This window comes from Nestor notabilis, unplaced genomic scaffold (assembly GCF_000696875.1).
Source record: "Nestor notabilis isolate BGI_N333 unplaced genomic scaffold, ASM69687v1 scaffold1546, whole genome shotgun sequence".
Lineage (NCBI taxonomy): Eukaryota > Metazoa > Chordata > Aves > Psittaciformes > Psittacidae > Nestor > Nestor notabilis.
The window spans coordinates 128360-141139 of NW_009931452.1; the positions used below are offsets into that span (position 1 = coordinate 128360).

The window sequence follows — 12780 nt, forward strand, 5'->3', positions numbered from 1 at the left end:
TCTGACAACTAAACCATAAACTTAAAAGCTAAATAGACAAAACAGTATCTTGTGGTATGTTATTCTGTGAGCTTTCTTATGAGAATTCAATAAAGCATGACTCTGAAATAATGTGGGTTTTTTTTCCTACAGCTAATCTGGTACAACAGTTACCAGATTGGATGTGCAGTTGCCTACTGTCCTATGAACCCATTCAACTACTTTTATGTTTGCCAATACTGTCCTCCGTACGTATTGCCTTTTTACTCATTTAAGATGCAATAGTTATTGATATGCTTTCAAAAACTCCTGCAGTCCATTGGTCATGTGTAGGATAAAAATATTATTGTTTATTTTAACTATTTATAATTCTGAAAATATCAATGGGAACTGTGGATTTAACATCAGATTAAACAGAAATATTTGGTTTAGTTCACATTGAAACAGATATTAGGGAAATTCTAGCATATGAACAAAGAAAGGTCTGTCTCTGTCACAGTCAGGTATCATGCACAAATCATTTCATAACTCTGACCATGAGAAATTTACAGATAAAGTGAAAGCCAACAGCAAATGAATATTCACAGAGATAAAGAGCATATCTGAAACACCTGCTTGTCAGAATATGTCTGCTGAGGTTGTTTCCTTATAAGCTACAATCATCTGAAAGCCATTCAGAAAGAGCAGAACTAGGAAGCACAGAAGATTTTTTTTAAGCTGATAATGTTATACAAATGCAAATAATTGATTAATTTTCTTTCTCTAAACCTTATTGTTCCTCTTATTTAGAATCAAATTTCTTGTTTTCTATGAATATCTGAAACTAACACATGACTGTTTATAACAATAATTTTATCCAGAATCTTCCGGTTGCCTTTATTGTGATAAATAACATGAAGTTCCATTAATGGTTCAGAGGTGCACTTTGATCTTGATTTGTGCCGCATATTTCCAATTTCAGAGGAAATAATGCAATGCAAATAGCTACACCTTACAGAAGCGGACCAAAATGTGCAGAATGTCCTGGCCACTGTGACAGAGGACTTTGCAGTAAGTGAATGTATTCACCGCCTTACAACAAATACCTTAAATATAATGTGTTCCTTCGTAGCACTTAAGTTTTGCATAGTTACTTCTTGCTTATCTGGATGAAAGATCCTAGAACTGCCTCTTTCATTCCCTGCCCCCAGAAATAACAGCGATTAAATATCCCTCTAGAACAAGTACATTCTTGAGTAGGGGGTTTGGACCAGAGGTCTCTTCCAACCTCAACCATCCTGTGATAACAGGTAAATTGTGTAGTCATATTGCTGTTGAGCAGTGGGTGCACTATCACAGTCAATCTTCTGCTGCCCTCTCCTGGAAAGCTCAAGACAGAATGTCTTCGTGTACTTCTGTATCTAAGAGCAAAGATTGTCACACGTCCTCATGTACATGAAGAGCTGCACAGGCCCCTGGGTTCTGCAGACTTCGATGTGGAGCAAGTCAAAGTGTACAAATAGATGGGAATTGTAAGACACCACCTTTCTGCCTTTTCTAAAATATTCAAGCAATTTTAACAGCAGAGCAAAAGTACAAACATTATATAGACATAAAAATTTGGAAATTTTTGAAAATGTAGAAATATCAAACCAGGCCTTGATTTTCAATTATTATTTCATCTGTTTATTTCTATCTCTTGTATTTTAGCCAATCCCTGCAAGTATCAAGACTTCTTTGGAAATTGCGGAAATCTGAAGATGTTGTTTAGCTGTAACCATCCACTGGTGAAGGCAAAGTGTCCTGCTACCTGTAGTTGCACCACTCAAATCATATAATGTCCTGGTGGATGTCATTATAGCTGCCGTGAGACTTAGTAGGAAAGAGTAGAACTCACTGTGAAGTGTATTCACTCTCAGTGTATCAGCTCAAATTGACCTATAGGTAACATTTTTTTCTGAAATCTCACCATTACTTCAGTCCTAAATAAGTCTCGTAGCTCAAAATAATCTCTGATGTTACTTTAGGTTTTATAGAAATCATGCTTAAGCTACTCATGTGTTACTTTGTAGTTTTCCTTGCAAAGAATCGTGCACTTACTCATTTCTTTTAATGGGACACATACTTTTTTTGGAAAATATGCTACATGACACTCAGCTTTCTTCTGTTACTTTTTCTTTGATTATAAATGGAATGTATTCCTGCTAAATAAACACATGATTTACCACTGGTTCACAAACATCTTTTCATCAAAGTTATTTATAATTCAATGTTTTTCATTTATGAATATTTCAAGGCTCCTTTTCTAATACTTCATTTGGGTGGGGATAAGACAGGAGAAGACAAAACAAAAAAGTGGTGCATTTTTTTGTACGGTCAAATAAAAGGCACACTTTGAATCTGCCAACTTTTACTCTCTGGCCTAAATACAAAGTTTCTGATACATCTGTGCATGCCGGTGATAAATTATATTTTTTTTCATATGGCACAGTCAAGAAACATAAAGCTTTTTTAAAGCGTTCATATACAAAAAAGTGGTATATATATATCACTTCCCATCCTCCCTATGAGTAAGCAAGTCCCACACTTGCTTGGAATTCTTATTGCAGCATGTAGAAATAAACAAACAAAAAGAAGCAGTAGATCCAAGTCGCCCCAAATCTCCACCAAAATATCTGATTTTCTCCAGAACTTCCCAGGAACCATCTTAGTGCCAGTTCCTAGCTGTGCACACCTTTAGGGTGCCTACAAGAGGATTCAATTCAGCTGAAGGCCTCACTTGTGCCTTCTGCCACCTCTCTCTGCAAGCAGGCCACCAGCTCCTGCCTAGGGTGCCACGTTAGTTTGTGTATTGCTTCTAACAATGCATTTCCTTGAGTGAAGTATTTCATTTCATATCTTTCCAGGCCCTTTACAATGCAGGGCATGACTTCAACGGGCTGCATATCTGTACTGACCCAGAACTGAGGGCTCAGATTTGTTACCTGTCAATGCCATTGGTTACCTGGAGAAACTTCCTGACACATTTAGTAAGGGGTTTATCACAAACATGCCTCTTCAGATACTGAAAATACATTGATAAAACAGTATGTCAGAATCATTTTATAGCTTTAATAAATATATAGGGTATAGCTTTTATCTGATCTTTCTATTCCTAATTTAATAAAAAGGTAGATGCAGAGGAAATAAAAACTCTTTTCTTACAGTTTATAAACTCTGATAGATGTTAAAAAATGAGCAAATATCTGGAACAGCATCTTCTCACTGAACAGTGGGGCTCCTTCCCACTAACCTTCCTTCCGTCACATTATCCAAGTGATGCATCCTGGTGCCATGCATCCATGTTCTGTCCCACAGACCTCCATCTGCTCCTCAGAATGAGTGCTGTTCTCTCATAGATCCTGAGTCACATATACAATCCCTGAACAGGACTGATACTTAGCACCTTCCTTTCCTATTTCAGACCAGCAAAAATCATTTTCTCCATAGGACTGCAGTTCTGGTTAAAAACACAAGAGGGTGAACCATACCCAAACATTCAACTGCATCTGGTTTTCGTTTTGCTACCTTCTCCTTTTACCAGAAATTAAAGTTCTGGGCCTACCCTGGTCTGATTTTAACACATACTTTCACAGAATTTCTTAGCTAATACTGGCTGAATAAATCATCACTACATATAGAAACTGTTCGGTAGCTGTTTCTTCCCCTCAGTTGTTTCAACCTGTCTCTGTTAGCCAAATTACTACCATATTAAAGCAATTTATACCATCAAATTAAGACAATTTATAGTTTTCTGGATATCAATGGCTAATTCTGGTAGCCTTGATTTTCTGCTCACCTGAAGCTCAGTTTCAACATCCTGACCATGTGCCGTCATCAAGGCTACTACAACCACAGCAATATTTGTAGAAAGTGTAATTCAAATCAAAGCTGGGTGAAAATTTCCTCATAAACTTACGTTTTCCTCAGTAAACATTGTTCTATAAAACACCAGTTGGCTTACAGGCGGATACGTAATTGTATCCTTGCTGCTGGAGCAAGTCTGGAGGAGGGCCACGAGGATGATAAGGGGGCTGGAGCACCCCCTGTATGAAGACAGACTGAGAAAGTTGGGGCTGTTCAGCCTGGAGAAGAGAAGACTGCGTGGAGACCTCATAGCAGCCTTCCAATATCTGAAGGAGGCCTATAAGGATGTTGGGGAGGGACTCTTCGTTAGGGACTGTAGTGATGGGGCAAGGGGTAATTGGTTTAAACTTAAACAGGGGAAGTTCAGGTTAGGGATAAGGAAGTTCTTTAGTGCGAGGGTGGTGAGGCACTGGCACAGGTTGCCCAGAGAAGTGGTAAATGCTCCATCCCTGGCAGTGTTCAAGGCCAGATTGGGCAGATCCTTGGGCGACATGGTCTAGTATGATGCATCCCTGCCCATGGCAGGGGGTTGGAACTGGATGATCCTAAGGTCCTTTCCAACCCAAACCATTCTATGATTCTGTGATTTTATGATTCTCTGTCCCTGGAAAGGCAAGATGTTTCTGAAATATGAGTTTCCTGTGCGCAGCTGAGGTAAAAGTGATGTGATGGTCACTGAGATCCAACATGTCAAGTAACATTTTTCTTCATTCTCTAACTACATTTTCACAAATTTACTTTTAATACTTATGCCCTAGGAGTTGTTTCCATTGTGATACTAGCATATGCTTTTTGGTATGTGCTGAAGTTACACCTACAGAATTGTGCTACTTTTTAGGTGTAGTTCAGGTGAGGAGCTAGTAACAGAGAAGCTTTTACAGTTTCTATTCTGGTTCCAGATATACTCACGAGAAGCACATATGCTGAGAGTTGATAAAAGCAACTACTATGGTACAAGTCCAAGTCTTATCTGTGGAGAATAAAAGCTCTTCAGCAGTTAACTTACGTGACAAAGACTTTAAACACAGACTTTTGAACAAATGCTATGAAATAACTTTAACAGTCTTATGGCTTGTGAAGAAAGAACATTTTTCATATTTTAAATGTGCCAACTGCAGTAGTCACATTATCTAATTTAGCTGCCTGAGAATCAGCCTCTTGGCTGAGCAAAACTGAAGGTCTTTCAGTATCTCAATGTCTTGCTGAGAGCCTAAATCTTACCTGTTTTTCTCCACCTATTGAAGTACAATTCTTCCATAAAACTTACCTTACTCAAGTCTGTAAAATATCACACCTAGAATAACAAGAGGTGAAGCAGCTAAAGCTAAGACTTCATACTAAATGGAAAACAAGAGTTGCAAATCTTGACATGCCATTAGAAATTTGTGTTGTCAGAATATCCAGTTAGTGCCTAACAAACACAACCGTACAAAGATTTTTGAGCAAGACCAAGCAGCAAAGAACATCAGAGCAGGGACAGGACAAGGATGTTCCCCACCCCCGGGCTGCTCCCGGCTTTTCTAGGCCAGGTTGCCAAAAACTGGATTCCTCTAAGTGTAAGAGCCACAGTTAAACTGTGACAAACAGGACATGGTCTTCCTCATTAAGAAGCTACTTGACAGCAACTGTCTCCGCTCCAAGCTTCAAGGCATTTAACCTTCATGCTTCAGTCTCACCAGCTGCAACACAGAGATAAACTGACACAGCCAGAGCAAGGAAGATTAATTAGTAAGCACTGAGAAAGAGCCTGTGAAGTGCAAGGACCTGTTAATTATAATATCACACTTGATAGCCACGCCTCCAGCATAATGATATCTCAGTTTAACCACAAGTCAAGGCAACACGGGGCACCAGGAGATACAAGTGAGGAAATGACACTCCCTCCTGTGCCAACCCACTGGTGATGTCTGAAGGTGCATGGGCCGGTCAATGGGTTCAGTTGCCTGGTCCTGGGCCTGCACAATGCAGCCACTGGGCTGTTTCCTAGGACTAACAAAGATATTTTGACACCCACAACAATAAAAGTCTTGAAGAAAGGCAACTTTTAGGAAAAGTTGCAGTAACAAATTGGCATGGAAATACTCTTGAATACATTATGGAAATGGCCCATGTTAACTATCCATTTTATTACAGATGTGCAACCCAATGCTCAGTACGTATGTAACTGAAAATGACTCTTTAAAATGCTTATTGTCAGATTTTGGGGACTTTCTGCAGCAACAGAAATAATTATTTCAAATCAAATGACATTTTTGTCTTTCTGGTTTACATCATTTGCTCTGCTTTCTTTTCTTCTTGCACTTCTGCATAAAGTGATGGAAGTAAAGAAGGAAAATCCAAGCTGCGAAACTAAAATCTAATTAAGGCCTTTATTTGTTTTGTTGACAATTTTTTAATTAAATAGAAGATTTTTTCATTGGCTTTAAAACACCAATTTTTATCTTAGGCATGCATAACCATTGACTTACCTTCTTTAAAAAGTCCTTTCCCAATGCAAATCTATACTGACTATAACAAGGGAAATATATGTTAAATCATATTATTTTTATTTCTTTATATTTATATAAAGAAATATGTATTTATCTTATTATCTTTGTAGAGCATTCTTTGTGGAGGCACATAGGATAACTCAGAATTCCCACAAAGTGATTCCTGAAAGGTCAAAAGCTGTTTATTTTGGCAAAAATTGAACTGTAGCTCTTGTGATTTTTGCACAGGATTGAAACACTGCGGAGTAAGGGAGAGTTTCTGAGCATTACTGCTTCTAAAACACAGAAAAGACACAAAACCATTAATTTGAAAGCAAGAATAGATTCACCTCTTGTGCAGATGTGTCCGTGGAACTCTGGCCTTATGATGGAGAAGACTTTCCTCCCTCAGCCAGCAATGTATCGGAAAACATAAAAATTTCTCATATTTTTTTGAACTACACTCCTAAGTTAGTGTTTTGTTTTTATGAGTGGTTCCTGTGCAGGTGTCGTTATTTCTCATGTCAGGAGATGTTTCTTAACATATTGGTTACCTTAAGTGACAAACTTGTTCTTTTTTACATTACTTTTATATTGTGCAGGGGTAATATATTAGTAATGAAAAACTGTGTTAGGGTAAAATGAATAAAACTGAAAGAGGATTGATCTTTCTGATGAACAAGTAATATCCTGGAAAATCCATCACATGGAACAGTTCAATCGTTCAGTTTAACCACAAGTTCTAACTTGTCCTTTGTAGCATTTCTCCCCAATTTGTGGCTTACAAGCAAGCCCCCTTCAAATTTTTTTCACTCCTATGCTAGACAACATGCATTTCCTCTGCCTGATGAGGAGCACACAATACAATACTGGTCAAGCACAGTCCAACTGTTAGAATGATTTATGGGAATATTTTTGTCAGCTCAGAGGTATGAAGAATTCTCCCCTTCCAACACTTCTGTGCTGGCTGAAGCTTATAAGAGTAAAAAATGCCCTTCGTCGGAGATTCTTTTTTAATATTGTAAATGTTATCAAAAAAGCTATTTTGCTACTGAAAGCTGTGTATCCACCTAAGAAGAAGTTGGCAGGATGCTCCATTGGTATGCGAATACAGACTTCTCATCTACGTGCAGACTAACTTACAGTTAAGTTCTGCATTCACCACCTTGATACATAAGGCAATGAAAATCTAATGATACAAGATTCTAGCCATATATACTTCCAGTAATTAGAAAAACCTACTAATTGCTTGTGGCAACAGCATATGTCAGAGAGAGTCAGTTAATATCTGTCAAGATTCATGCAAAGATCTGAAGCACGTAGTTTGTATATGTTCCAACTCTTCTGGAAGTGTAAGAACAGCATCCTTTCTCTTGGTTTGAGGAAAAGTCTGGGTAGCTGAGATGATGGCAGGAAATGAGACATATCTAAATTTTGGTAAATCAGGCCCCATTTTACTTGCAAGCCTTTCCAGTTCAAAATCAGGTTTTGACTCTCCTCCCTGCTATTTTTTCCAAAACAGGCATTATTGTTGCAACTTGGTGGTTATCTGACAGGCTTTCCTGGAATTCTGTGGGTTTGTGACTGTCCGGAATACTATTGTTGTGGGTTATATATTAATGGATATGTTAACTGCAGGATGACTGTTAACTATACAAGTGAAGTTGTAATCAAATGTAACCTTAGGATGTAGCATGTATTTCTAAAAAACAGGAGAACTAATGCTATCTGGTGAATATTTATTTTAAATTCTGTTAACAGCTCTGGTTATTTGTCATTAAGTAAGTGAGCTGAAATTAAACCTCAAAAGAAGAGATATTAACATATTCAGGAAAACAGACAGTCTGTGATATCTAAGAAAACCAAAGAGCCCACTTGATTAGAAAATGCCAAATCTAGAATATGATTGGTCTCTACAAATATGAGAAGGGTTAAAAAAATTCCCAAAACGTAAGGACTGCTTGAGCTACCAGATATTTTTATCACAAGAGTAAGATACATACAAGCATTAATAAATTTAGTGAAGAAAACAGTTTCTAAACAGCCTTCCAATGAATTAAGAAAGATATAAAAACTTTACAAATAGAGAGAAAAACATTTATGGAAAGGATTACGTGATAACCTACCTACAACTCCAGGAAAAGTCCTCAATGACCTAAAAATTTATCTGTGTTCCTAACCAGATAAGTGCTGGGTGATTGAAGAGATAAAAATTTCAGTCACAATAAATGATGTGTTGGAAGCAGCCAGAAACATATAAGGAACCAGGAGGGAAAAGTGAAATGAAAGCAAGCAGCAGAATGTAAAGGCAGGGAGACAAATCGTGAAATAAGGGAGAGGCCATCCAAAAAGCTGTAGAAAGTTTGCTGAACAGGCAAAAATCACCATAAATGTAAATGACTATTCAAGCCTAGTGTTTAACGGACATCAAGGAGGTTTTAGGGCACTGAGGATCCTCATAGTCTTCAATGGCCCTGAACAGCCTCCCTTGAACCCTTTCCTACCACCTGCCCATGGCCCCAGGAACCCATTTTGGCTTAGCCTGTCTCATCTCAGGGTACCTGTCTATAATCTTGCTTTTTACCCTGCCTTCTTGGTGGGCCTTGGATCATACTTTATGTAATCAGTAAACCTAAGGATAGGTGCTTTTGAAACAATCCAGACCAGTTTGACATAATATTGATCACAATATGTCATAAAACAAGCTTAAATCTTCGGAGCTTAGATTACTCTAGCAGCCTCACACTAACAGTCATTGCAGATCTAGCTAGACAGAGTTGAACAAACCAGTAGAAAGGATTTTTACCCAGCCCCACATGAGTTATTTAATGCCGGGAAGCATATGTTTTAAAAGTACCTGGAAAATGTTTAAGAAGAATGTAGCTTCTAATGAGCTATGGCATGAAAACTTGTATCTTACTTAGGTTAGTACCAACACTTCAAAGACTGGACTTTTTCTTGAAATTATTTTTCCTTATATTCCCATATTTATATGTTCTCAATTCATTGTAGTACCACCAGTATCGGCTTGTCCCGGAAGGGGTGTTGTGTTTTAGATAGTAAATGTGGTTTCAGTTGTTAGTTGAATTTGTTCTTGGCCCATTGCAAGGAAATAATAAATTCATGTTGTCAGTTCAATAGCACAGGACTACTTCTGGGTACGTAATGATTTAGTACCTACTTCCTGGTAACTAAAAAACAGTAATGTAAATTAATGATGAAAGCCACAAATCATGTCTTCCATTCGGTTAACAGTCAAGCTACAAAGAAAGTCTCCTTGCCTAATACTCAGACAATTGAAGGAGATGTTATTTGTACATTGGAAAAACAAGCAACGCAGGAGTTTCTGATAGGAATTTTTTATGTAGTGGTTGTTCTACCTATATTTGCCACTTGTGCCAAGGTCATACTGATTAGAACTTGTGGATCAGTGTTAACACATTGTACAAAATGCACAGTTTATGTTGTATTTTAACTTGTGGTGTGGCTCAGAGTTTACAGAACTCATTGAGTCATCAAAATCAGATATTTACTGTCTCTCTGTCCTAATCCTCATGTAGGTCAGACCAATTATTTCACACGTTGTCACTAAATAGCATTTTGCTGCTGTGTCACTAGAACATTAGAGCTCAGCCTCCGAGAGGCTGTTGTTTATATAAATGATGAAAGTGCCACACATTTTGAGAGGTCTTCTGGGATCAGCTCCCTGGAGCCTGTTTCCTACAGTCTATAGTCACCCTCTCTGATCTGGCTGCTATGGATGGATTGTTGTACAAAAATAGCACTGGGAGCTATATTAGCCAGTGAGATTGAAGCTAACACATCTTTTCATTGAGGAATATTCCCTAACCACCCTGTTTGGCTCTTCATGCATGCATTGCAATTATTGCAGCAAACTTAGTATTATGTAGCTCATTTAAGATTTCTGTGCCATTTGTGTGCTCTGCAAAATTTAGTGGAGAGAGAAGTACTTAACCTTCTCAACAGGAGGGCACAATGAAGTGGAATAGATAGGAACAGGCCCTATTGCTGAAAAAGCATGCCAGATTTTCTGCAGTCATCACTCTGGTGATATGCCCTTTCTTTACAGTAAATGGAAAACACAGAACCTTTAGAGGAATAGCACAGCACTGTACTGAGCAAAATTGTAACTGTAAAGACTATTGGGGCCAAAACAAAGGAGGATTTCTAAAGCTGAAAGGGATTTATCTAGTTTTCAGCAAACAAGGAAAGAGAAACCATAATATTTGCAGATAATGGAACAGATACTTTAAAACTCAAAACCACAGAAAACTGGTAAAAAACTTGGTATGAGGAACAAAAGTTCCTAAGCCAGAAGCCAGGGATTGCAAATCAACTTGCCACAGACAAGGCAAAGAGACGAATGCACTTATCATTGAAGTTACATCACCTGATGTCATCATACTCTAGAGTTGCTGTCTCTCAAAAGTACTTTTTTTTGCCATTATTCCTTATAAAGAAACAGATCCTCATCCAAGTGCAAACAAAGGCACCCAAGATACCATTTAAATTATTAAAGTGATACATGTGATCTGTGCATAGACCAGAAAAATATCTTGTATATGTCTAGAAAATATTTTCTACAAGGTGGCATTTGGAAGCAAGCCACAAAAAAAAAAAGCCACTATGTAAATGAAACTATTAGGGAAGAAAAGAGAAATATCATATTACTTGCTACGAAGGGTGAAACTAGTAAGGGAAATCAGGTTGTTACAGAATCTGTGCAGATTTCACCCAGAGTTGAAAGTTCACTGAAATTTCATCTCAACTGACAAAGGAACATAGAATGGGTTGCTAGGAACTGAAGACTCCTTTGTACATAATGTGATCTTCAGGTACAAGGTAATTCAAAAGAATACGTAAGTTCCTTGACACTGGAAAACAATCCTGCACACACCATGCTGCAAATAACTCTATAGCTAGCACAGCTAACAAATCCTTTAAAGAACATTGAAAAAGAATAATTTTTAGGTGCATTTTTTAATTTTTCTTTTTAATAACATCCCCACTACTGAGCTTTTATCAAAGCAAAGGCTTTGGTAGAATAAAACCTTCAGTTTCCATTTAAATCTTGTTTTGGGAAAATTTTGTTTTGATTAACATGAGTGTAACAAGAACACATTGAAGGCAACAAATCTAAATAAAGTGATGTTGTAAAATATTTACAACCCAAGAGAAACCTGGAGATATCTCAGATTGATGTGCACTTGCATTTGCTAATGCCAGTAAGGAAAGCTGTATCATGAAAGGTCTATATCATGTAAGGAACAAAAGACTTCTCAATTTCCCTGACAAGTGCTCTTTCCTAGTGCTCTTCTGGAAAGATGCAAAGAGTAGAGTGAACACAAATACAGGTGTATTCAAGCTCCAGACTGGATTTTGAAACCTGGAGACAGACCTCAGTAAGAAAAGACAACTGAGATGATACGTTGCCATGTCTGAAGTCATTTCCTTGTGCTTTTTCAGTAACTTAATACCTGCTTTCCTTTAGAGTAAGACTTAAGTAAGAGACTTAAGTCTCTTAGGGAGACTGGCAGGAACATCTCTGTAAGAGCCACCTCAAATGCCCAGATACAATTAAGCACAGAGGACTGATGGGAGCAAGAAAAAAAACTTATCACAGGAAAGGACAATAGACGATTTGTCACTAAAATCTTTTGCAAGTATCATCCAATACTTAAAACATTCATCTCATTTATAATACTTACTGCTTTTCCAGGATAGTAGGGCTTTAAAGCATATATAAAACGTCTATCTTCCCTGCAGTTGTCCCCTTTTTATCACACGAGCAGTACAGACTGGTCCTTGTGTAAGGGAGAATGAACCCTGTTATCTCTTGCAAACAGCTGATCACACTCCTCTTCAACAGGGTATGCTTTAGCCAAACAGCTTAACTGGATGGAATTCTCTGGTACCTCTCCTGCAACTAAAGTTGTTAGTCCTTTTTACTTAAAGTTAGTAATACCTGAAGTTAATTGTTGACAGAATAATCCCCATTAATGGTGAGACATGTTTCATTTATTTAGAAGAACAAATATTGGAATACATAAATATTGGAATACAATTTCTTCTGAATCCCTATTGGCATATAAATTACCCCTACATGTATAGGGGGCATATGCCTATGGCTGCTGGACATCAGTTTACCTCACCGGGAAAACAGCTAAGTTGCTCTTTCTGGCCAAAAAGAAAGAGAAAAGGAAAAAGAGGGGAGGCAGGAGGAGGGAAAGCTGGGCATTGGGCAGTCTGTTGAGAAGGCAATGTGAGGTTTGCTAAACATAATTCTTAAGAACAGTGTATTCCACTTACACCAATACATCAGCTTTCTGGCACATACATGCTGAAGCACAGCTTTTGTTTGTACTCTCAGGTAACAGACCCCCATCTCGTGCGCTTCACAAGCCATGTCTATTACAGTAGAGCAAAT

The 12780-nt window shown here is 37.9% G+C and overlaps 1 protein-coding gene across 1 annotated transcript in view; it reads left to right on the top strand.

Moving 5' to 3' along the window:
• The window catches only part of CRISP2 (cysteine-rich secretory protein 2), a 42401-nt gene extending 40605 nt beyond the window's left edge, over nucleotides 1-1796 (top strand). Inside the window, exon 7 of the mRNA XM_010015907.1 lies at nucleotides 1669-1796. Coding sequence (XP_010014209.1) covers nucleotides 1669-1796 — 128 coding nt within the window. The remainder of the gene's footprint in view (nucleotides 1-1668) is intronic.
• Nucleotides 1797-12780: the final 10984 nt, after the last annotated feature.